Source organism: Fonsecaea erecta (genome assembly GCF_001651985.1).
Source record: "Fonsecaea erecta strain CBS 125763 chromosome Unknown Scaff10, whole genome shotgun sequence".
Classification (NCBI taxonomy): Eukaryota; Fungi; Ascomycota; class Eurotiomycetes; order Chaetothyriales; family Herpotrichiellaceae; genus Fonsecaea; species Fonsecaea erecta.
In genome coordinates, this window is record NW_017387253.1 from 1026904 (window position 1) to 1048324 (window position 21421).

Sequence of the window (21421 nt, forward strand, 5' to 3'; positions counted from 1 at the left end):
TCCAGATATCAGACTCGAGGTTGTTGATACAATGGCTTGGTCACACTTGGTGTACCTTCCGCACGAGCTCGACGAGCTGGAAGCTACCCGAGCCCATCAGGGACCGAAAGCTGCTGTGAACAAAGCTGCGAAGAAGGCTGAGCAAGAAGAGGGGAAGAACACAAGCTCACAGTCGATCCCTCCAGGTGACGCAAAGAAGGGTGCCAACCTCTTCAAGACGAGATGCGCGCAGTGCCACTCCGTCGTTGAGTCGGAGGGCAACAAGATCGGCCCCAACTTGCACGGCCTGTTCGGCCGCAAGACTGGCTCCGTCGAGGGCTTCTCATACACGGATGCAAACAAGCAAAAGGGGATTACGTGGAAGGAGGACACTCTGGTGAGTCCATTATTTTCAATTCCATATTACCCTCTGTAGCTGACCTTTCTCCAGTTCGAATACCTCGAAAATCCTAAGAAATATATTCCCGGCACAAAGATGGCCTTCGGTGGTCTCAAGAAGGGCAAGGACAGGAACGACCTGATCACGTTAGTTGGCCTTGAGCCTCAATGGCATTCATTGTACCTGTTGCCTGTGCTAACTCTCTACCAGCTGGCTGCGCGAGGAGACCAAGTAACTGCGACCTCTATCCTAGTTGCGACAACTGCTTGACGGTGCGCTCATTTCGACGCTCTTCGGGATCATCGGCTGCTTGTATCATCAAAGAAACGGCGAAGGCGCACATTTACCTAATCTGAATGTTGGACATGCATACCAATAAGCCGGGTGGGATGGGAGGTTAGAAGCCGGAGAAGCCGGTAGACGAAGCGCTATGTACATAAAAAACCACATCCTCCTATTGCTTGGAACTTCCAATGCGTACCTGCATTTTCTCTTGTGAAACAGGCACACAGGACGGACAATCAAGCAACTCTTCTCTCCTCACACATTAGGATGCAGCCATTCCCCCCCTCTCCAGCTGATAAGCCAGTTGGCCGTCCGCTGAGCTGTCTCACACCCCCAATTAAATGGAGCTGCACTGGCGCACTGCTAGAAGCTAAAGATGCGGCCGGGGCAAGTCGCCCTTGCATCAGGAATCCTGGTCTTGGACGTGTTCTGGGCTGTGATTGGTAGAGCAGATCGCCTCTAGACCGCGACACCACAACTGCCAGCTGTCCCAGCCTCCATCTTTTCTCTCCCCTTCCGCCGTCTCTGTTGCAGAGTTGCCTGACGCAGCCCTTCGTCGAGAGTTCCTGCAGCCGTGCCAGTCGAATGGCATGGCCCCAGTCTCTAGACTTGGATGATCTCGGTCCGAAAAGAGGCTGGGCTTTCCCGCATTCTCCAGTCATGGACTTGCCCTTTTGGCCTTCTCCAACAGTGGTGACTTTTCATCTCCTTTCCCTGGTCTCTTTCAGTTGAAACAATAGCTGCGCATTGCTCCAGGGTGACTACATTTCTTGCATCGTTGCCTGGTGACAGATCTTTGCAGAAAACCCGGGACTGCTCTGGAGACCGACCTTATTGTCGGCCATCCTGCCCCGCCCCGCCTCCGCCCTCTGCGCATCCTCATGTTCCGCTTCTGTTACCTCTCCTTTCTATGATGGCTGCCATGATGCCCTCGCCTCCAATGGATGACCTCTATGCGGAAAGATTGCACGGAGATGCGCATTCGTTGTTAGAGGCATCGATCGAAGATTTCGAAGAACACGAACGACGCTCACCTCTTCTATCTGGCTTCCGGTCGGAGGAGGGTGAGAGTGAAGTTGACGACCAGTCCAGCACAGGCCTGCCATGGTCACCTCCAGGCTTTAAGAGTCGGAACTCAAATGCAAGTGGATGGTTCCGGCAGGATCCATATGGAATATATGATTTGCGCCCTACTATAAGTCCCTCGCGGTCACGACAAACCAGTCCTGAGATCTATCAAGATGCGACCGAAGGAGATCCGGATATTACCATAGCCGTGAACACACCCTTGCCGGCCGGTACGGACTCGCCTGTTAGGGAGCGGTCTCCGGAAGCAGAGCCACAGTATGAGGCAAAGACGGGAAATTTTGATCACACCGAAACCATGCCTCCTGAGAGTCCGAACAATTGTAAATGGTACCGCTAATGGAATCGGGTCACTTCACTAACCGTGATCTAGACATTCGCCTGCAACTCCGAGCAGAAGTGCAACATCGAGAACCGTTCGTTCCTTTTCTCAACTTCGTACAAAGAAAGTTTGACGCAATGACCAAGACGAAGTCGAGCACTTTCATATCAATTCTGACCACGATCTTGGTCGCTTCGCTCCTGCGGATCATCCTGGTTCCTCCGATTCCACCTCCTGTCCCCGACCTGGTCAAGGTTTCCACCCTAGCCAAGTCATTTGAGCCCTTAATTTTCTACTCGGAGAACGGCTATACACAAATTACGGCGTTGCAGGAAACAAGTGTGGCGGTCTGGGACCTGGGCGAGTCGGTCCGGAGCGCGAACATGACTTCAGCACCGTTGATCGTGCGCTCCCTGGACGAGCTATCCGAGAGCTTGAAAACTCTTGGCCTGGAGTTGACCCGGTTCTTCGCTGATGTGGACTCGGACGTCGACAGCATTTTGCTGGTGATGGACTGGGCAAAGCGAGAACTGCAAGGTGTCACTTCGCAAGGGATGTCGTTATCAGGTGTGATATTCGATCATCTGCATGGCATCTTCAACCGAGGAGGATTGCTTGAGACATCCAAAGGTCCCACAGCGTTGGGCAAATTCTTGACCGACGTCTTTGGTGCGAGTTCGCCACAGAGGGCGAGGGCGACCCTCACGAGGACATTCCACGAGTTCGTGAATGTGCTTGAGGAGTCGATCAACAGCGAATTGACGCACTCCGCAGCACTGTTTGCTTTGTTTGAATCGATCGATCGACAGTTCTTGAACTTGCAACGAACGGTGGTCCGAGAGACAGATACGCAAGAAAGACTTGAGAACGATCTTCTTTCATCGTTGTGGACGAGGGTGATAGGTCCGAACGCAGCCGTGTTGCGGAAGTTTGAGAAAAACAAACAGCTGTTGTCCAGTGTACGAGCGAGGACAGTCAACAATAAGCATCTGCTCATGGAGCATCACGGAAGACTGCAGACTCTCAAGGTGAATCTGGAAATTTTGCGGAGAAAATTGGTCAGCCCTTTGGTGAGGAGGAATGATTCTGTTACCGTCGACAATGCCAGTGTGATTGATCAGCAGGTCAGAGGGCTCGAGGGGACATATGACTATTTGAAGGGCGTCAGAGAAAAGCAGAAGAGCAAATTGATGGAAATGGTATATGGGGCGAAAGCAGGTCGGACGAGACTGGTGGGCGTCAGCGGTGATATGGAAGGCATTGGGCTTGACGGTTGAATTCTTTGATATATGAATGGATATCAGGAGAGGGTCCGGATTGACAAGGGGCGTCCGTCGCTTTAAGGCTCGGGCCATTTGGGTAGGGAATGCATTTTGCCCTGTAGAACATCGATCAATGTTGAATGATATTTGCGCAGAATAGTACCGTGACTTGCAGATCGCAGACAATGTAGCATGACCCCCTGCAGGGACCTTGTGAGTCCTTAAGTTCCCTTCGAGGCCGTATATAGTTTAGTGCACCGGACTTAGCATGATATGCGTCTGTAGTAAATCCGAGCAACTGGCCTGGACTTTTTTCTCCAGAAGCCTGCACTCTCCCTCAACACGATCCTCCAGAGATTCAGAGTCGGCAAAAATAATTCTCTCACCAGGCCCGGTGCCCCCTGTCGCTCTTTATCTCTGACAAATCGAAAACGCTCGGATCGGATTATATGGGCACTTTCTATTCGAGCCAATTTCCAAGTCTTTCGACCCGCAGCTTCTCCGGATTGCCCACGCGCTGAGTTGTGCCATGCCTTCGCTCACGAACTCGCTCCCTTTCTCGCCAGCCGAGCTTGCCTACCTGCATACCTCCTTATCCTCCGTACCTCCTCTGCGCCCAGATGCGCGCCCGCTACCGACCGACTTTCGAGCACTGAGAGCGGAGACAGGTCTACTTCCCGCCGTGAACGGCAGCGCACACGTCGGGTTTAGTGATGGGCGTGAAGCCATTGTCGGTGTCAAGCTCGAGGTTGAAAAGACTGTCGGAGGAACCAGCATCTCGAATCCTGAAGATGGCGCAATGGACATTGATACAGACCATCACGACCAGAACATGAGTCACAAACGCGGAAAGGGAAAACCTGGATGGGTGACCCTGACGCTCACGCTCCCTGGCCTCCGAGATGATGACCCAAACTTGGTCTTCCTGGAGGAAATGCTTCGCGAGCCCTTGGCAGTACCCTCTTCTTCGAACGCTACGTCGCTGCAGGACAGCTTGATCATCAATACTCGGTGGCACTGGCACGCATACATCGATGTCCTTCTCATCTCGCCCAATGGACTCGCAAGCTACCCTCTCCCACTATTGAGCATGGCGACGCATTTGGCATTACGCGACACCCGCATCCCAAAGCTGAAAAGCGAAGGGGAGGAGGACCCCATAGCAGATGACGATTGGATGGCGAGCACGTACCTCTATCCACGTACCACGCCGTCTGGTGCAAAACCCCCTGTGACACTACTTGTCGTCGTGGTCGGCGAGAACATCATTTTTGACCCCAGTCGAGAAGAGCTCGCGGTTGCGGACAGCATCATTGCCGTGAGCGTCGGAAATACCACGAAGGAAGGAGAATTTCAACTGCTTGCGACGCGGATGATCAACACTCCCGCAAGGGATACCATGAAGGGTGTACCACTGTCCGGTGAGACGCAAGAATGGGTTGATGTGCCTGGTGTTTGGCGGCCGAGGATTGGCGGTGTCAAGAGAGCTCTGCTGAAGAAGGTGATCAATACAGTACTTACCAAAGGGGTTGCTCAGGATGTTATGAGCGGCCTGGATGGATTTATGAGTCTCGAGCTGAGTGCTGAGACGGGTAGGAGTGTGGGATGAATGGAACGACCTACGATTTTACGACCCGAGCCCAGATATTGCCGAAACGAACAGAGACTTGAAGCTCCTGTGCATTTTACTAACCTTGCCAATGTCCGCCCTCAATGAATGTGAGCATACGATAAAGCTGTGGCTTGTCGACGATCTTTGAGGGTTCACCAGAAAAAGAACAGACTCTGCCACCATACTCAAGCTGCCAGCGGCCCCCTTGAGACGAGATAAGCGTCTCTTAGAAGCCATTCAGACCCCTTCTGTGTCTAATCCTGAGCAGCCCAGGAGATGGCCGACAGGAGTACTACGGCACAACAGCATGGGTTGTCCGAAGCTCCAGGAAATTCAGCCAGAATATTCCCACAGCCATGTCTCACAGGAGAGCCAATGGCGTACGACAACTGCAAACAAACGAATTTACCAAGAATTGCTTCGCCAGATACCACCGCAAAATGCCACGCCACAAGAACGCGCACCTAGAGGACGTGGGCGATCACCGAGCTCAGAGAAACCAATTGCAGCGGTCGTTGTTAGCACAGAAGAAGCAGCAGCAGCCGTCTGGATCTATTGCTTTATCTCGGAGGAGTGCACGAAATTCAGCAATAAACGATCGAGAAATCCGGACATTGCAGTGAGGCGGATACAGGCGCGGTTTCGGCGAGGAAGCAAGCAGGATTCACTACCTGGGAAAGCTGACTTGAACCTTGCCCACCTGATCACGAGGAATGCCGCAGATTTTGATTTGAGCTCCCACCGAGAGGGGGGTTTGGAATACTGGACAACAGCACAAAGAAACAATAACACGCCGCCGTCACCCGCAAGCTCAAGTCATTTCCAGTCACCATACAAGATCCTGATGGCATTGTGCACTATATGATATGTGGTACGCGATAGCAGAAGGCTGCTCCTACTACCGCTCAATGCTTTTTCTCCCCCTTTTTTTCCTTTCTTTCTTTTCCTGTGACAAGCCAAGTTCCAACTCCAGGAACTCATATGGTCCCTCCCAATTCACCTTCCGTACGCACTGATACATACCACCGCTACACCCATCTGGTGTTTGTGGAGGAGGACGAAGACTTCCTCTGATCGAACTAACCAAGTGTGATATTTGCACTCTTCTTCTTTATGCTCTCTCGCTTTGCAGCACGCCGTACTGGCCCGACTCGCCCGCTTGGCTGTCCTGACCCTGCTGTCTGGCCCGACCGCCTTCCGCACCAGCCTGGCTCAACTCGCCGACGGGGTCGTCGTTGCGGCCCAAGAACTCGCGTTCGGCGAGGCGGCCGGGATCGTTGACGGTGCCGATAGCGCCGGTGAAGGTCTTGGTCTGGGGGATGCTGTTCGAGACGTCCGCGTCGTCGAGATTCGCGCCCTTCGGCTTGAATGTGTTCTCCGGCAGCGCGGCGCCCGTCACGCTGGACACATAGTTGGGGGCGGCGTCGACGTGCGGACGGACGCCCGTGCCGGCGGCTGGACCTCCACTGCCGCTGCCGCTGCCTTTTGAAGAGGTAGTGGTGTTGTTGTTATTGTTGATGCCCGCCCCAGAGCGGATCTGGGACTGGTCAACACCGCCAGTGGAGGACGAGATGGTCGAAGCACCAAAGTCACTCTCGCCCGCCGGCCGACCCGTCGACGCTTGCTGCTGGAAAGCCTTGGATTGTCCACCCGCATAGGCACCTGTGTCGCTGTGTGCGCCATCGAACTGTGGCTTGCCCGCTGCGTCGGGGTATTTCAGACCTGCCACGCCCTTCTCGTCGGCGCCGGCGCCCAGAGCCTGTCTCTTTTCACGCTCGGTGCCCGTCGCTGCGGCTGGCAGCGCCGTCGCCCCGGAGGTGTCTGTGTTGTTGAGTGTGGATTGATCGCCTCGCACGCCCAGGGGGGCGGCGGAGCTGTTCTCGGAGAAGCCGCCGTGGTTCTTGAGCGATTCGGCCGCCAGGGAGTCCGAGGCCACGGGACCGGTCGGCTCGTGGGGGATGTTGTTGGGATCGGGTTTGGGGGCGCGGGGATTTGCTGCGAAAGACATGATGGTTGTGGTTGTTGTTGTTGGTGAACTATTGCTGGTGACGATATTTTTTCCCAATTGATTTTCTTTCGTTCCGACTTGTATGTATGTAGCTTGGAAGAAAGTGATTGATGTGAGGAATAGAAAAAGAAGGAAAAATCTCACGAGACACCGATGTCAGTCGAAAGAAATACCCATTCCGTGGTTTCTCTGCAGTGATCATCATCGAAAAGGCTGTCACTGATAGAATAGTGGTAATGACATCATTTCGTGGTCCACTGTGAAGTCATGGTTGAAATTTCGCCCTCCAGCGCCTGGCCACTGGCTGGGGGTCATGTCCCGAAAACCAAGAAGATGAATCGCTGATCGAAACGACGAGATTCCTCTTTGTCTATCATTAAGAGTTCGTAAGCCTCGTATCAAATCTCATTTCTCTATGCTGCCCATAAAGGTTGCGTTGCGCGTTTCTCTTTGAGTAACAGACTTTAAAAAAGCCGCCTGCCAACCACGCACCAGAGCAGGGGGGGACAATGAAAAGAAAACCAATATTTAACCTGGTATCGTGCCTGTAAACCCGGAACAGCCTTTCACCAAAAAAAACCCCTGGTGTAAGTGGAATTCAACTACTTCAGCGCCTTTCGGGCGAATGTGGGTAGGACAAAGCTCGCTCGGTGGATCTCTTTGTTGTAGTACTTGCACAGTTTCTCCTCTTCCTCAGGGCTCCAGGACCGAAGTGGCTCCTTGACGTTGCGGTTGGGGTCCTTGCAGCAGACCATGAAACCAATCTGCCCCGAAGGGTAGGTGGGGATCGTGGTGTATGCATATTCGACCACGGGAAATACTTCTTTGCATTCCTTCTTCAACTTGGTGATCAGTGGCAAGTGGAGCCATTGGTTCTCAGCTAGAGAGCAGCAGTTGTGTTAGCGTGTTCCTTTTCCACTAATTTTATGGGAACCGAGCATTTGATGCTCAAAAGGAGATGTGTAGGGAGATGGGTGCGCACAACCTTGGGTAGTTATGACACCACCGTCTTTCAATGCTCCATAGAGCAGCTCGAAATATGGCTTTTGGAAAAGAGTCTCTGCAGGCCCCTCGGGATCACTGCTGTCGGTGATGATGACGTCGAATTCGTTCTTGCGGTCCGCGAGGAATTTGAAGCCATCTCCAATAAAGGTTTCGACGGCAGGGTGTTGGAACCCGATGGACATGCCAGGGAGATATTTCTTGCTGACGCGGATGACGGCCTCGTCGATATCGCACAAGATGGCTTTCTCCACAGATTCGTGCTTGACGACCTCTCGCAAAACGCCTCCATCGCCGCCCCCAATGACGAGGACTTTCTTTGGGTCTGGGTGAGAGTTCATGGCCAAATGTGTGATCATCTCTTGATAAGAAAACTCATCGCGCTCGGTGCATTGGATAACGTTGTCAAGGACCAGGACGGTGCCATGGTCGCTGCTCTCGAAGACTAGGACGTCTTGGTATTTGGATTTCTCATGATGAAGGACCTGGTTGACCTTGAGGATCATGGCTTGGCCAGGCCACATGTCCGAGATCTCTCGGAACCAGCCATCTGCGACGACGAGGACGCGAGTCAGAACGTTGTACGGGGAATCGGATCACAGTGACAAACAAGGACGGGCATACCTTTGATAGTAGGATGGGTGATTTCGGACATCATGGCAACTGAGCTGAACGTGGAAAGTGCAAAATTCTGAAACGAGCGTGGGAACGCGGGGTAACAGCGACAGCAAGCCGTCAATGGGGAGTTGGAGAAGCAAGAAGAGAGTACAAGGAATTGTACAAGTTCAAGAAATGATAGAAAAAAAGAATTGAAGGAGGAAGAGAAGAGGCAGTTAACAGCTTAAACGGGCACGACGGGGGGAAGTGGGCAGCAGGCAAGTTCAAGTAACGCTGCACTAGTTGGTTAAATGCCCAGGTCTTCCGTCGTGTGACTATCTCAAGAGTCTGCACCGTGTTGTTACTTCTCACTAAAACACTTTTTTTAATTTTTTTTGTTTTCGGAGCGGGGCGAAGAGGGGAGCCCGTTTGCTGTCCCTCGTCCATTCGTTGCGGTTCAATTCGTCCCTGAGCCATTGGCCAGGGTCCCATCTCGCTGCTTCACTTTCTTCGCACCTCTCAGCACTGGCCATCGAACCCCCCATGTCCTAGCCACTCTTCGTTTCAATGCACTGATTGACCTCGCTACCTATAAGGAGGTAGGTGCTACGCCACAGCAGAGCGACTGGAACGGTAGAAACCGCTTCAAAGAACAGTGGGGGACGCAACCACTAGCCACAAGATGTTACCCAACATCCCGGAGCTTACCGGTCGTGATGGATACGGAGCGGAAGAACGAAAGGTGCACACACAACTGCTCCATTGAGAGATGCTCTTCTCTCGCAGCTTATATTAACGCATGGCAACAGCGAGCGCTCTTGTCTTCGCTTTGCTTGTCGCTGATATGGTCCTATAGACACTGAATATTCAGAAAAATGACATGCCTTCGAAGCGAACTATATCAATGGTCCAGCTCAACCTCCTTCGTCTCTTTGGCCTGTCGGCCACCACCAATCTCCTTCTCGAGGTGAATCTCAACATGGTTCGTGAAGTACTTGGAAGGATCACGAACTGCCACTGCACAAAGCATGGCGACGACGCCGAAAGGAATCGATGATAGCCAAGTGATACGGAACCCGTAGGCATACCCAAGCCGAGCCGCCTCTATGCACTTGGAGAAGACCGCTGCCGGCACACTAGGTACGGTGGCGGCCTGGTCAGGAACACCAACCAGGGTCAGTGAAACTGCTTCGATCAAGTCTGGGAGAGCCTTGGCCGACACGTTGGCCGCCAGAGCAGTCTCCGCGATACGGTGAGGCACTTGCTTGGCCGAGATCTGATTGAAAATGGACGAGAAGATGACAGAACCAACTGCTCCTCCAAGAGACCGGAAAGTGCCAATCAGCCCGATGGCGACTCCCAGATCTCGCTGGGGCACGTGGAGTGAGGCTGTCGTGTAGCAGTTGAGAGTGATCCATCCGAATGGGAGCATGGCAAGGAACTGCACGGCCATGACCCAGTTGATGTTGTGGGGAGTGATGAGTGCAGCCAGTCCGAAAAAGAGGGTCTGCATGAAGACGGAAAAGGTGAGCTGTATATGGACGTGCTTGATATAGTGTACAAGGCCGGGAATGATAACACCTCCCACAAGTTGACCGGCACTGCCGAATTGTTAACAACGACACTCGCATCCCGACAAGGGACCGACTTACCCAGAAGGAATGGAGTATACACCAATCTTGATTGGGTCGGCTGTGTAAAGGTAGAGGATTGTTTGTGCGTTGAGCGCAGAGGCCGCGAAGAACACCATGCCCGCCACGAAGACGAGCATAAGCAGTGAGGAGAATGACCGGAAACTCTTGAACAAGTACCACGGGAACAAAGGATCTTTCGCCACGGTGAAGTCATACACGAATGATCCCAGAAACACGAACAGGCCGAGGATCAAAGGAGCCAAGGTACCAGCAGCTTTCCAAGGATAGGTATTACCGCCGGAGTTCAGGCCGTACAGGAAGACAGCAAGGCCAGAAACGAAGAGGGCGGTGCCGAGGAAGTCGAGTTGCTTGAATTCTTGCCACTTGGTCAAGCCATCAGGACGCGGATGACTGGGCGGGAAGTACACGAAGAATGTGCCGACAAGTGAGAAACCACCGTATCCCATTGCGATATAGTACATCACCCGCCAGCTCGCGTGGGAGAGAAGGGCGTTGGCAAGAAGTGTACCCGCGATGGCCCAACTTGCGAGGTTGAGCTCTGTCCAGGCGAGGCCTACGCCACGGTATTTGTTGGGCAATATTTCAGAGATGCCTATTCAAACAGGTAAGGAACTGGGTGGTCTGCAGCAGAATGAGGGAAGCTCACCCGCATAGGCGACCGAGACTGTTCCAATGGAACTTCCGAGGATGACTTCGCCGGCAATCAGTTGATTCATTGACTTTGCACTGCATGCGATTGCACCACCAATCTACATCGAAGTCAAAATCAGCACGGATATCTCCAGACAGATTGCAAACCCGAGCGCCGGAGCACACGAGCAGCACAACGGAAACAAAAAAGTTCAAGATCTCGGTATCCTTCACTGTCGGATTGCTCCTGCGGAAAATAGACTTACGACTGTGAGAAGTTGTCCAACGAGGATAACATATCGACGACCAAAGACGTCTGACAGTCTTCCTGCGATGGAAAAGCCGACTGCCGCTGCTGCGCCCCAGCCAGAAGGTATCCAAAAGTCGATGGTTGCACCACCCAACTTTTCACTCAGTTGTACCAATATGGGAGTGGCGAGGATAAAGCCGAAGATGATCGGTCCGGTAAAGGAGGTCCCCAGGAAAAGGGCCGAAAGAATGACAGAGAGACTGAGCCTCTCAGCGTGCTCAGGATTGTCCTCGAGCGCAGCTTTGTGAGGATCTTCATATCCCTTTGTGGGAAGTTCGTGGCGCTCACTGTGGGCAACCTCGATCTCAGCCTCCATGGCTGCCTTTGGCTCTGCGGTCTCCTGCATTGTGGGCACGATATACCTCGTACTGTTGGATACAACCTGGAGCCGTGCGTGGTAGGGGGGAAGTGGATGAAAAGAGGATCTGGGGACGGCGGGTGAGAGGAGCCATGACTTTTTGTATCTGATCCAGCAGCTGCTAATGTTCCCCAAAGTGGCTCTGATCAACCCCATGGGCCCCTGTCCTCCCATCTTCACCATGTGGAGGATGCAAGTCGAATATGCTGCTCTACACCCAATTGGGGCCTGAGGCTGGGATCTAGACGCTCCATGAATCCGGTTGCTCTGACTCCTGTGGAGCTGGGAGGAAAGTACCAATGACTCGCCCCTTTCTCTTGAAGCAAGCTGGCAAAAGGCTTAGGCGTTGCTTAAGCTAACCCATTGTTTGGAGCCGGACTTCTCAAGCCTTTCCCCATGGTTTCAAGGCCATGCCGGGAGTCTTAAGACCCCACAAACGACGGTGAAACTCCGCGCGTGGCTCCCTAAATCTCGACAGGGACCTCGCTACAAGTCGTGGGGCTGGATACATGTTGTTTGCGGGGAAATCCCACTTCATCCATCTGACATGTCGTGGCATTGCCGAAACCTGCCGCTGACAGGGTGCCGCAGTGTATAATTGGAAGAGGTTACTTATGTCGACTGTATGAAGACGACGCTGGTGACGCCCTCGGAGCAACTTTCCAAAAGGTTTCCTTGATGAGGTATCGTTCTGTTCGGTTGCTGAATCACGAATCCTGATAGCAGAACCACCGCCATGGCTGACACGTCTCCCCTTGTTGTCCGTCCTCTGCTCCTATGGGGTCCCATCCTTCTCCTCGTGGCGTACTATCCCACCCTCTTGATATATCGGCTGTTTTTCTCGCCTATGAGTAAGATACCGGGCCCATGGATCACAAGAATCTCCGACATCCCCGAAGCAAACGCGTTGAAGGACAAGCGACGGGCTGAATGGGCCAGCGAACTCTTTACACGGTACCCAGACTCCGTTGCTGTGAGGACACGCCCAAACGCCGTCTCGTTTAATCATCCAGATGCGGTCAAGGCCATCTATGGTGTGTGAACCCTTGCCGCCCATCATCACAACGTCGAGCTGACAACGATACCAGGCCATGGAAAAGGTGCAGAAGAGTTTGGCAAGTCAAGCTGGTACGATGCCTTCTCGACGACTGGAGAATCTATGTTCTCAACACGCTCCAAAAAGAATCACGCACGCAAGCGGCGCATGGTATCCCACGGCTTCAGCATGCAGTCTTTGTATCTTTTCGAGCCCTACGTCGACGCCGTGATGCAAATTTTTCTGCAGAAAATGGACGAATTTGCGAGAACTCAGCAACCCTTTGACATTTATTTCTGGTTCGAGCTCTTCACAATGGACCTGATGGGCGAACTTGCCTTTGGTCAAAACTTCGGCGCCATCCAGGGTGGGCAGCCGGTCAAATATTCCAAGCTCGTCGAACTTTCTCAGCGGTTTGCCAATATCAGCGGCATGCTCCCTTTCGGCAAGTACAACGTGAAAATTCTGAGCATGGTGCCATGGCCGTACATTCAGCAGTTGTACAAAGCGCGACTTGAATACTTGGAGTATGCCAGACAGGCACTGGAGAAACGTTTTCAGGATAACCGCAACCAGGTGCCGCTTGGTGGCAAGCAGAGGCAAGACATCATGCAGCGCTTCATCGAGGCACAGGACCCGGAAACCGGCGGACGAATGGACTTTCCAGAGCTCAGAGCTGAGGCCTCTTCGTTGATGGTTGCTGGGGCCAGCACAGGGAGCGTTACCATGAACTGGATGACATATTATCTCAGCAAGAACCCATCGGTGAAGAATCGCATCATTCATCAGCTCGAAGAGATGTTCCCGGACAACCTGGACGCCGCGACTCCTCTTCCCTTTTCGATGTTGAACAAACTGAGCCTCCTTGAAGCCACCGAGATCGAATGCTTGCGGATGCATCCACCCATCGGCTACGCCATGCCACGCATGACTCCGCCACAGGGAGCCGTCATCTGCGGCGTTTACGTACCGGGCAACGTCGACGTCGGCGTGCCCGCGGCCACCATCGGACGCAATCCCATCGTCTACCGCGATCCGAATACCTGGAATCCCGACCGCTGGCTGGACGAGAAGGCCGACCTGGCCACCATGAAGACCTGTTTCCTGGGCTTCGGCTTCGGGAGCAGACAGTGTATTGGGAGGAACGTGGCCAACCAGTTCATCATCAAGATGATCGCGACCTTGCTGTTGAGATACGATATTGAACTTGAAGATCCCAACTTGGTGTTGGGTACGAAAGAGTTCACCATTGTCAAGCCGGACCGGCCCTACAATGTCATCCTGCGGCCGAGGAAGCTCTGATTTTTCTTTTGGAGAGGAGGTTCTTCCGCCTGGCTCAGGCTGCGTGAGGTACAGGGTCATATGAGACTCGAAGGACCCCAGAGAGTCATGACTATGCACGATACAATATCTGTTGTCGCAAATGGGGACTGAAAACGGAAAAGAACATGCCCTGCCTGCCTGGTGCTTCGCTCCCTTGATCCCATGTCGGTTTCCCGCAGCAGGCTACTGAGTCATCGGGCCCGCTCAACGGTACATAGCACGAGGTATTCATGAAATCCGGCTGAAATATCGCACTTTCCCCTGCACCCGCGACCACCTGGTACATTTACAGATAGATAGAGACCAACGAAACAGAAAAAAAAAACAAGCCACACAAATCTCCATCCAAAAGAGGAGAGAGAGTCAAGAGTCATCCCTCTCCTCCCTCTCTCTTCCTCCACTTCTCCCTCCTCCCTCTTGTTTTTTCTTGGCCCTCCTCCACCAACCACCAAGTAAGTGGGACAACCCCTCGGGGATTACATGATTTCTCACGGACCCGGTACCTATTTATTCCTCCGTGAGTGGGAAGGAGGAATACGAAGGAAGGGGCGTTTTTATTATGAGCGTGATGTGGATTGTTCAAAGGGCGGCGTTTGCGGAGGGGAGGGGCTCCTTGGTGAGGGTGAGGGCACCTCGGAGGTTTTTTTACGCATTCACATTCACGAGAGGGAAGGACTCGGTACCTTGTGCTACGTATGTACCGAGTACATAGGGTACTGCAGTTAATATGTACGGGGCACCCACCACTTCCTGTACCTGTCGGTACCTGTACAAGGAAAGGAAAGGTGATGGTTTTTCCCCTTTATGAGTAGTAGTAGCAGTAGTAGTAGTGCGGGGCACCAGCGAGCGAGTACGAAGGTCACAGTGAATTACGAGGTATACTCTGGCTCAAATGACTCAATTCCGGGGTCATTTGAGGTACCTTTCGAGCTTTTTACTACTATCTGTAGTGAATGACCCCATAGTGTCATTCTGTCACATTTAAGCACCGCACGCTCTTCGCATGAGGATCTCTCTTTCCTCATGATGGCCCCATGGAGCTCGGGAGCTGCCTGCATCGAATAAGAGAGGACGTGAGCGATGGTTTCCATTCCTCTTCATGGAAGCCCGAAGGGAGGATAGCTCGCACGGTGCCGCGTTCGAGAAGAATCGGTATAGTACCAGCCAGGCGCTCTTCTATATCTTCCAGTGGATGCGCTAAGTTGGCCGGCTCCGCGAGAAATTTTTCAAAAATGTTCGGACGTGCAGCGTAGTTCTAACACCGAAGACATGGTATTGATATCATCACCTCAGGTACCATCTCACGGAAGTGGCCAGTCCCCGAAAATACAGCCGCGATGCCGTCTGTCACATCGTCAGGTGTGTTTAGACTACGCGTTGCCCCATCTACATCCCATCCTGAAAGAAACGGATCATTGACACCAGCCCGAGGTCCGGAGAGCCGGGATCCTTCTCGACTGCAGAGCCTTGATATAGGGTTATCTTTCGAAGCTAATAATCTGACCTTAGCTGGACCGTCCAAGCGGGGCAAGAAAGGTCGACGTCGTCGGTGATTGTTAAACTGTGGGGCCATTGCATATGAGGCTATATCACGAATACAATCGATATCGGATCTCTGCCGTACTTTTTTCTAATAACTCGGATTTCGTTCATGTACTCAACGTTATGGAGAGCCCAGGGTCACGTATCCATTCAGTGGCTAACAAATTTAACATCCTAGGTGGATAAACGGCGCCCACTTCCAAATAGCTGCGCAGTCGTCTTGCCGATTCCGGAAATTCATCACGGCATAGTGAAGTGCATGCGACACGGACCATTTCGCCGACTTGCTGTCCTTGAGCAATTCTTCGTAGAACTCGGCTGCAATGGCAACAGCGGCGGCATCATCGGCACCCCACAGTGTCCCTATAACGTGTCGGAATCCACTCAGCTGAAAAGCGCTGGCAAGATGGATACTCTCGTCAACGAGATCTTCAACTTTCAGCTCAGCGGTCGAACAGGCCGAGAGATACGCAATTTCGGTGTCATCACGACTAACCGTATCCAAATCGCTCAGGGCGAGGCGCTCTTGCTTCTCTCTCCCCAGAAGGAGAGCACTTTTAGCGGGCTCTACCGTGTCCGCAATGCCATGACAAGCAAAGTGGGCGATTGTGCAAGCCTCGAACTCGGAAAGGACTTCTTCTTTGGTAGGCTGCTCCAAAACCTTGATTGACGCCCATGAGCCGACATGTTTCTTGATGGCCGCGATCTCCTCCGCCACGTTGAGCGTGACGTTGTGGCTTGGTGTGTTGGGCATTGAAACAACAAGGACTTTTGGCTCATCTTCTCTACCCAGTCTTTGAGGCTTGTTTCTGGTGAATTGAAGCATTTTGACAGTCGTGACATATGATGAGACGACGTGACTCAGTGTGTTCTCCGTGGATCCTTCCGAATGATCACCAGCTGCATGAATCGGTACCTGTGCCATTATCCCACCTCCAACCCACCAGACGTGTGGTAACTTTTCGCCGGGGCTTCCTGGACTCACAAGCCCCAATTCTGAGAGGACTGGCTTCACTGCGACTTTCCACAGGGCTGACAGTTCACTCGACACATCTGAAATAAGGGGCATTTGCATCTGGCCCCCTAGAAAAAGAGATCCATCTCGTCGCGCCGGGTTTCCTCTTGAAGCACAAGTATCAATACATCGCCGAAGGTTTTCTTTCTTCAGGTTAGGGAGATATAAGACCCGTATTTCATCTGTCGTTATCAAGAACGCCTCACTGCTGACGTCACTCACATTAAAGGAGACAAGAGGCCCGTCTCGTGACAAGTCCAAGATCTCTTTCTCCGAGGGAGGTAAAAGGAAGTTTTCATATCCCGCACAGGCGCGTATATCATTTTGAATCTTAGACAGGTTCTTGTACAGCCGCTGACGCTGAAGATCGTGTGATGTGTAGTCTTGGGCTGAAATATCCCGCAAAGCAGAACTGCGAAATGCATTCGCAGCTGTGATTTGGTGCCTTATTCTGAGATACTGGGACCGCTTGTCATTATCCTCCTCCTTCAACGAGGACAAATCTGCTCGAAAGTCCATCATTAGACTCGAAATTATCCCTCTGCCCCGCTCGAGCGCTTGAAATGCTTGGCCTGGGGTCCTTCCAGCTTTTAGGAAGACAGAGCCTGTGAGGGATGCGAGCCCGAAGAGCTGTCGAAGAATGTGTTGCAGATCGTCACGAGCACTTGATGGCTGTGTGACCTCAGGGAGAATGTTCAATACTTGGTCCAGTAGTTGAGCCGCCTTCAGCCAATTCTTTTCCGCGATCAGATGATAGACAGCTGATTGTCCAGCAAGTATCCGAGTTAGTGGAAGACCGCTTGGTGTACCCAGACAAGATTCATATGACGATATCGCATTCTGCAAGTCTTCTTCCTTTCCTGGACCATTCAACGCGTATCTGTCTTCGAATAAGCTCCCCAGATTACTTCGATACGTCGAAAGATCCAGAGTATCGTTAGGCATCTTGTGAATAGCTTCCTCGCAATATCGGATAGCTTTATCCAGGTCGGCTCGCTGTTTGGTACATCGGTAGGTATCCCCAAAAAGAAGCCCCAAATTGTTCACGCGTCCTGCATAGTCCCAATCATCCTTTTCGGTAGCTTCGACCGCTGCAAGGGTTACGCGAATGGCTTCCTCAAGGGTAGGCAATTTGGCTTCCGGGTCTGGACTTTTCAGAGACTTTTGCCTGAGGAGACAGCCAAGGGTGTTCAAGCGCCTCGAACGGTAGGGATGATTATCCGGCGTCATATCTAAAGATTCCCGTGCGCGGATAATAGCACATTCAATGTCCCTTGTTTGTGATGAGTCTCTCAGAGCCAGCTCGCCCAGTATATTGGCTGAATTGCCCAAATATATTGCGCGTTCTTCCGAATTCTGAGTCGCTAAATCAACCGCCTGTTGTGCGAAACTTCGGGCTTGTTCCAGATCCCCCTTTCCCTCACTTCTCCGGGATCGATCTCGTAGCAGACCCGCAAGGTTGTTCAACCGGATCGCATAGTTTGGGTCGTCGTTTGAGGTCAATTCCATCACTTTTTGACATTTCTCGATTCCCAAATCGAGATCAAGTGGCTCACCATTATGGGAATATCGAGCTGCATATAGATCTGCTAAATCGTCCAAGAATTTTGCTTTCTCCGGATCATTGTCGGATGTGACGTTCACCGCATTCTCAGTGTATTTGATGGCTTCATCAATATCAGCATCATTTCCTAGTTTTAGGAATCGATCCCCTAGAACGGTTCCAAGACTGTTGGAAACCCTTGCTGGTATCGGTTCATGTTCCGAATAGGTGTTCACGACTTGCTGGATGAAATTTATGGCTTCACTAATGTCCGTCGGCTCATCGGTGACTTGAAACTTTTCATGGTAATATAATCCAACATCCATCAGGAACGTCCGACGGTTGTGAGAGTCTTGGGTAACATCGGCGGCTGCCTTTGCGTAGCTAATTGCAGCATCCATGTCGGCGATGTCATCTGTCATGAGAAATTTGTCTCTCAATAGACTCCCTAGGAGACTGAAGCGTTTTGGCCTCATTCGATCCCCCTCAGGAGTGATGTCGCTGCTCTTTACTATGGCTTCGATAGCTTCTTGAAGATCGTTCAGGTTTTCCGTGTGTTGAAACAGTTTTCTGTATAGTATCCCCTGTTGATCCAGAAGCCCTAAGTAGTCCGAGTCATTTGCTGAAGCAGCATCAATCTGCCGGCGTATGGCCCTAATATCCTCTTCAAGTTTCTCCATTCTTTCAAGGCAATTTCAGATATATGAGGGATAGAGCAGCTTCACATACTAGAGAGACACAGATCACGACTTTGAAGTTAGGTCAGAACCTGAGGTTAGAAACGATCATATGCGGATTTGAGCCAACTCACCACAGCTCATCAACGCAAACGACATGTCAAAGGAGAGTGCAGGGGAATTTCAGCCTCCTGCTGACGTGGCTCCAATTCCAAGTGGCATGTTTGCAGCTATTTCATGCAGCTGCATCAATTCGGCACGTCTCCAGCAGGTTGTGGATGGCTGCCTAATAATACGATCACGGGAATAGCCCAATGTCAACTGGGGGTTCGTAATGGCAAATGATGTGCTGGATCCCCTTGTGTGACCATCTGGAGACCTATTTGCTACGCAATAAACTCGCTGACGATCTCCCACTTGAACAGACCATCCCTTCACTTTCGCTAACAGACTCTCTCAAATTGTGACCTCCATTCCCAAAAAATGGCGGATACCGGGTCCAAGACCTGGGCTGTTCTGATTGGGATCAATTTCTACCCTGGAAACAAGTCCTTGAAGGGATGCGTTCACGACGTCACATCCATTCGGGAGTTCCTGACCGAGAGTGTCCCGCGTATAGACATCAAAGTCTTCACAGCGAGCCAGCCTTCTGACCCTACTGCCAACGGTCCCCCCGAAGAACCTGCCTCGCTACCAACGTACGATAACATCACAAACGGACTAAAGAGCATAAATGATCAAGCAAGAGCCGGAGATGCAGTTTACATTCATTACTCGGGTCATGGTGCAGATCGTCAGTCTCCCCAACCGGCTGGCAAAGATCCACAGATCGACAAAGACGAGTTTGCCTTAGTCCTGTATGATCGGACACATGGAATGAAGAAACTACCGGGAAGCAAACTAGCAAGACTACTAAAGGCAATGGTGGACAAAAAATTGGCTGTCACTGTAGTCCTCGACTGTTGCTTTTCTGGAGGCGTTACGCGACATGGCACCAAACGTATTTCAACTATACGAAGCATAGATGTTGATTCTACCATTGATGACGATGCTTGTTCCTCACTTCCTGGCAGGAGTCGAGGGCCTCCTCTTCGTGACGGCCGCATCGTCCCTCAATGGTTAGTACATCCGGACGGCTATGCTATTCTCTGTGCCTGTGGACCCGACGAGATTGCTGAAGAACTCGAGTTCGACAAAGGGACGTTCCACGGCGCACTATCATACTTCTTACTCCGGGCAATAAAGTCACTGAGAAGCTCCGGCATGAAGATGAATTCTGAAGCTCTGCGTCACCATATTTGTGCTAGATTTCATGCTACGCTACCCCAACAGAATCCCAGACACTACGGGAAAGGGGCTCTATCATGTTTTGGGAATTGCTTGAATAAAGCTGAAGAGCCATTTACTGCTGTTTTCGTCCCACAGGAGGGCGATCGGTTATGTCTTAGAGCTGGGTATGCGCATGGTGTTCAACAAGGCGACGAGTACGAGGTTTGCCCCTTCCCCGCAGCCGGTAACGAAGCAGACACCGTAAAGCAACCTTCGATTTGGGTCAAAGTCAGCGTTGTTCGCGGCCTCACTTCGGACGTGGTATCATCCGACCCAACTGTTTCCCTTGGTTCTGTTAAGTCAGGTTGGATAGCTAAGCCTCGCAGTCAACTGCGTCTTCAGAATACCACCATACAACTTGTGATCAAAGATAGCGATATCAGCAAGTGGCAAGATGGGTCTGCTTCTCGAAATTTTCTCAGATTTTGCAGAGATGACCTAGAGGGTCAGCCTTGTCTATTCAAAATCCATGTGAACAGTGGCCATGAATACGAAGTCATCGACCAATCGAATCAACCAGTGGCAACTCTCCCGACTGTCTCCTGTGACAGAAAGGATGCAACGGATCTTGTTATGAATATGCTCGAGCATGTGGCCATTTATAAATCCATCGAAGCGATCGAGAACCGCTTTCCGTCGGTGCCATTCTCTGAATCATTTGCTATCGAACTTGTGGACGCCGAAGGGGTCTTCCTTCTGAATTCTGGCGTCCTTGGAGTGCAAAACGACGATGTGGTGAGAATCAAAATCCGAAACTGTGGCGATGCGTCGATATACGTCCATCTGCTTGATTTGCGTCCTTCTTGGGAAATTGTCGACATGATCCGGACTAACGACGGCGCGGACTATGTAGAGGTCCCCGGAAAAACAGAATTCTCGAAATTAACACTTCAAATGAAAGTACCAGACTACCTTGTGAGCAAAGGACAAAGTCAATGCGAAGATGTCTTCAAATTTATTGTCACAAGTCGGGCAACCTCGATCAATGGATTGAGCTTGAAGGAGCTTCCTAGTACAAGTCTTCGTGGGAATCAGGACAAAGTCTCTGATTTCCTTCTACAACTGTGCTCTCCGCTGAGAGGCAGTAGAGCAGATCCTCTGTCAGAAGACTGGGCGGCCCTTAACTTCGTTGTACGGACTAGGCTGCCACAGTGCCACCTCCATAGTCTCTGATTATCTGTCTGTTTTACTGATGATCACTTGGAAATTATGGATCTATCTCTAACATACTAGGACGAAGGTTAAATATCCCTGCCTCATATGCCAGAAGAAAAAACCCCGATTAGCATCGCGACTGGAGCGATATTTGGGGACCTCTAATAGATATGCTGTCATTCCCGCAGTCCATGACACAACGCTTCTATTAGACGGGTTCCAGATCCCTCTCATTGATTTCTTGGCCTTCTTTCACCTGGTTATCATTGTCGTCAAGCAGAGTATATTTTCCAGC

The 21421-nt window shown here is 51.7% G+C and overlaps 9 protein-coding genes across 9 annotated transcripts; 5 read left to right on the forward strand and 4 right to left on the reverse strand.

The window, feature by feature from the left end:
• Window positions 1-31: 31 nt before the first annotated feature.
• Window positions 32-614, forward strand: AYL99_10076 (cytochrome c; the record flags this gene model as incomplete). Its single annotated transcript, XM_018841582.1, has 3 exons — window positions 32-376; window positions 431-525; window positions 590-614. 3 exons carry the CDS (start codon window positions 32-34, stop codon window positions 612-614), a joined length of 465 nt encoding a protein of 154 aa, XP_018689291.1.
• A 963-nt stretch (window positions 615-1577) lies between these two features.
• AYL99_10077 (hypothetical protein) lies at window positions 1578-3349 on the forward strand (the record flags this gene model as incomplete). The annotated part of the gene is made up of 2 exons (XM_018841583.1): window positions 1578-2073; window positions 2124-3349. The coding sequence occupies 2 exons, from the start codon at window positions 1578-1580 to the stop codon at window positions 3347-3349; spliced, it is 1722 nt and encodes a 573-aa protein (XP_018689292.1).
• A 514-nt stretch (window positions 3350-3863) lies between these two features.
• Window positions 3864-4943, forward strand: AYL99_10078 (hypothetical protein; the record flags this gene model as incomplete). The annotated part of the gene is made up of 1 exon (XM_018841584.1): window positions 3864-4943. The coding sequence occupies one exon, from the start codon at window positions 3864-3866 to the stop codon at window positions 4941-4943; it is 1080 nt and encodes a 359-aa protein (XP_018689293.1).
• Window positions 4944-6057: 1114 nt separating this feature from the next.
• AYL99_10079 (hypothetical protein) lies at window positions 6058-6954 on the reverse strand (the record flags this gene model as incomplete). The annotated part of the gene is made up of 1 exon (XM_018841585.1): window positions 6058-6954. One exon carries the CDS (start codon window positions 6952-6954, stop codon window positions 6058-6060), a length of 897 nt encoding a protein of 298 aa, XP_018689294.1.
• Window positions 6955-7556: 602 nt separating this feature from the next.
• AYL99_10080 (spermidine synthase) lies at window positions 7557-8611 on the reverse strand (the record flags this gene model as incomplete). Its single annotated transcript, XM_018841586.1, has 3 exons — window positions 7557-7834; window positions 7937-8506; window positions 8581-8611. The coding sequence occupies 3 exons, from the start codon at window positions 8609-8611 to the stop codon at window positions 7557-7559; spliced, it is 879 nt and encodes a 292-aa protein (XP_018689295.1).
• An 843-nt stretch (window positions 8612-9454) lies between these two features.
• Window positions 9455-11494, reverse strand: AYL99_10081 (hypothetical protein; the record flags this gene model as incomplete). Its single annotated transcript, XM_018841587.1, has 4 exons — window positions 9455-10154; window positions 10206-10800; window positions 10855-10957; window positions 11105-11494. The coding sequence occupies 4 exons, from the start codon at window positions 11492-11494 to the stop codon at window positions 9455-9457; spliced, it is 1788 nt and encodes a 595-aa protein (XP_018689296.1).
• Window positions 11495-12242: 748 nt separating this feature from the next.
• AYL99_10082 (hypothetical protein) lies at window positions 12243-13844 on the forward strand (the record flags this gene model as incomplete). The annotated part of the gene is made up of 2 exons (XM_018841588.1): window positions 12243-12540; window positions 12595-13844. 2 exons carry the CDS (start codon window positions 12243-12245, stop codon window positions 13842-13844), a joined length of 1548 nt encoding a protein of 515 aa, XP_018689297.1.
• Window positions 13845-15573: 1729 nt separating this feature from the next.
• AYL99_10083 (hypothetical protein) lies at window positions 15574-18645 on the reverse strand (the record flags this gene model as incomplete). Its single annotated transcript, XM_018841589.1, has 1 exon — window positions 15574-18645. One exon carries the CDS (start codon window positions 18643-18645, stop codon window positions 15574-15576), a length of 3072 nt encoding a protein of 1023 aa, XP_018689298.1.
• A 480-nt stretch (window positions 18646-19125) lies between these two features.
• AYL99_10084 (hypothetical protein) lies at window positions 19126-21144 on the forward strand (the record flags this gene model as incomplete). The annotated part of the gene is made up of 1 exon (XM_018841590.1): window positions 19126-21144. One exon carries the CDS (start codon window positions 19126-19128, stop codon window positions 21142-21144), a length of 2019 nt encoding a protein of 672 aa, XP_018689299.1.
• Between the last annotated feature and the right edge of the window lie 277 nt (window positions 21145-21421).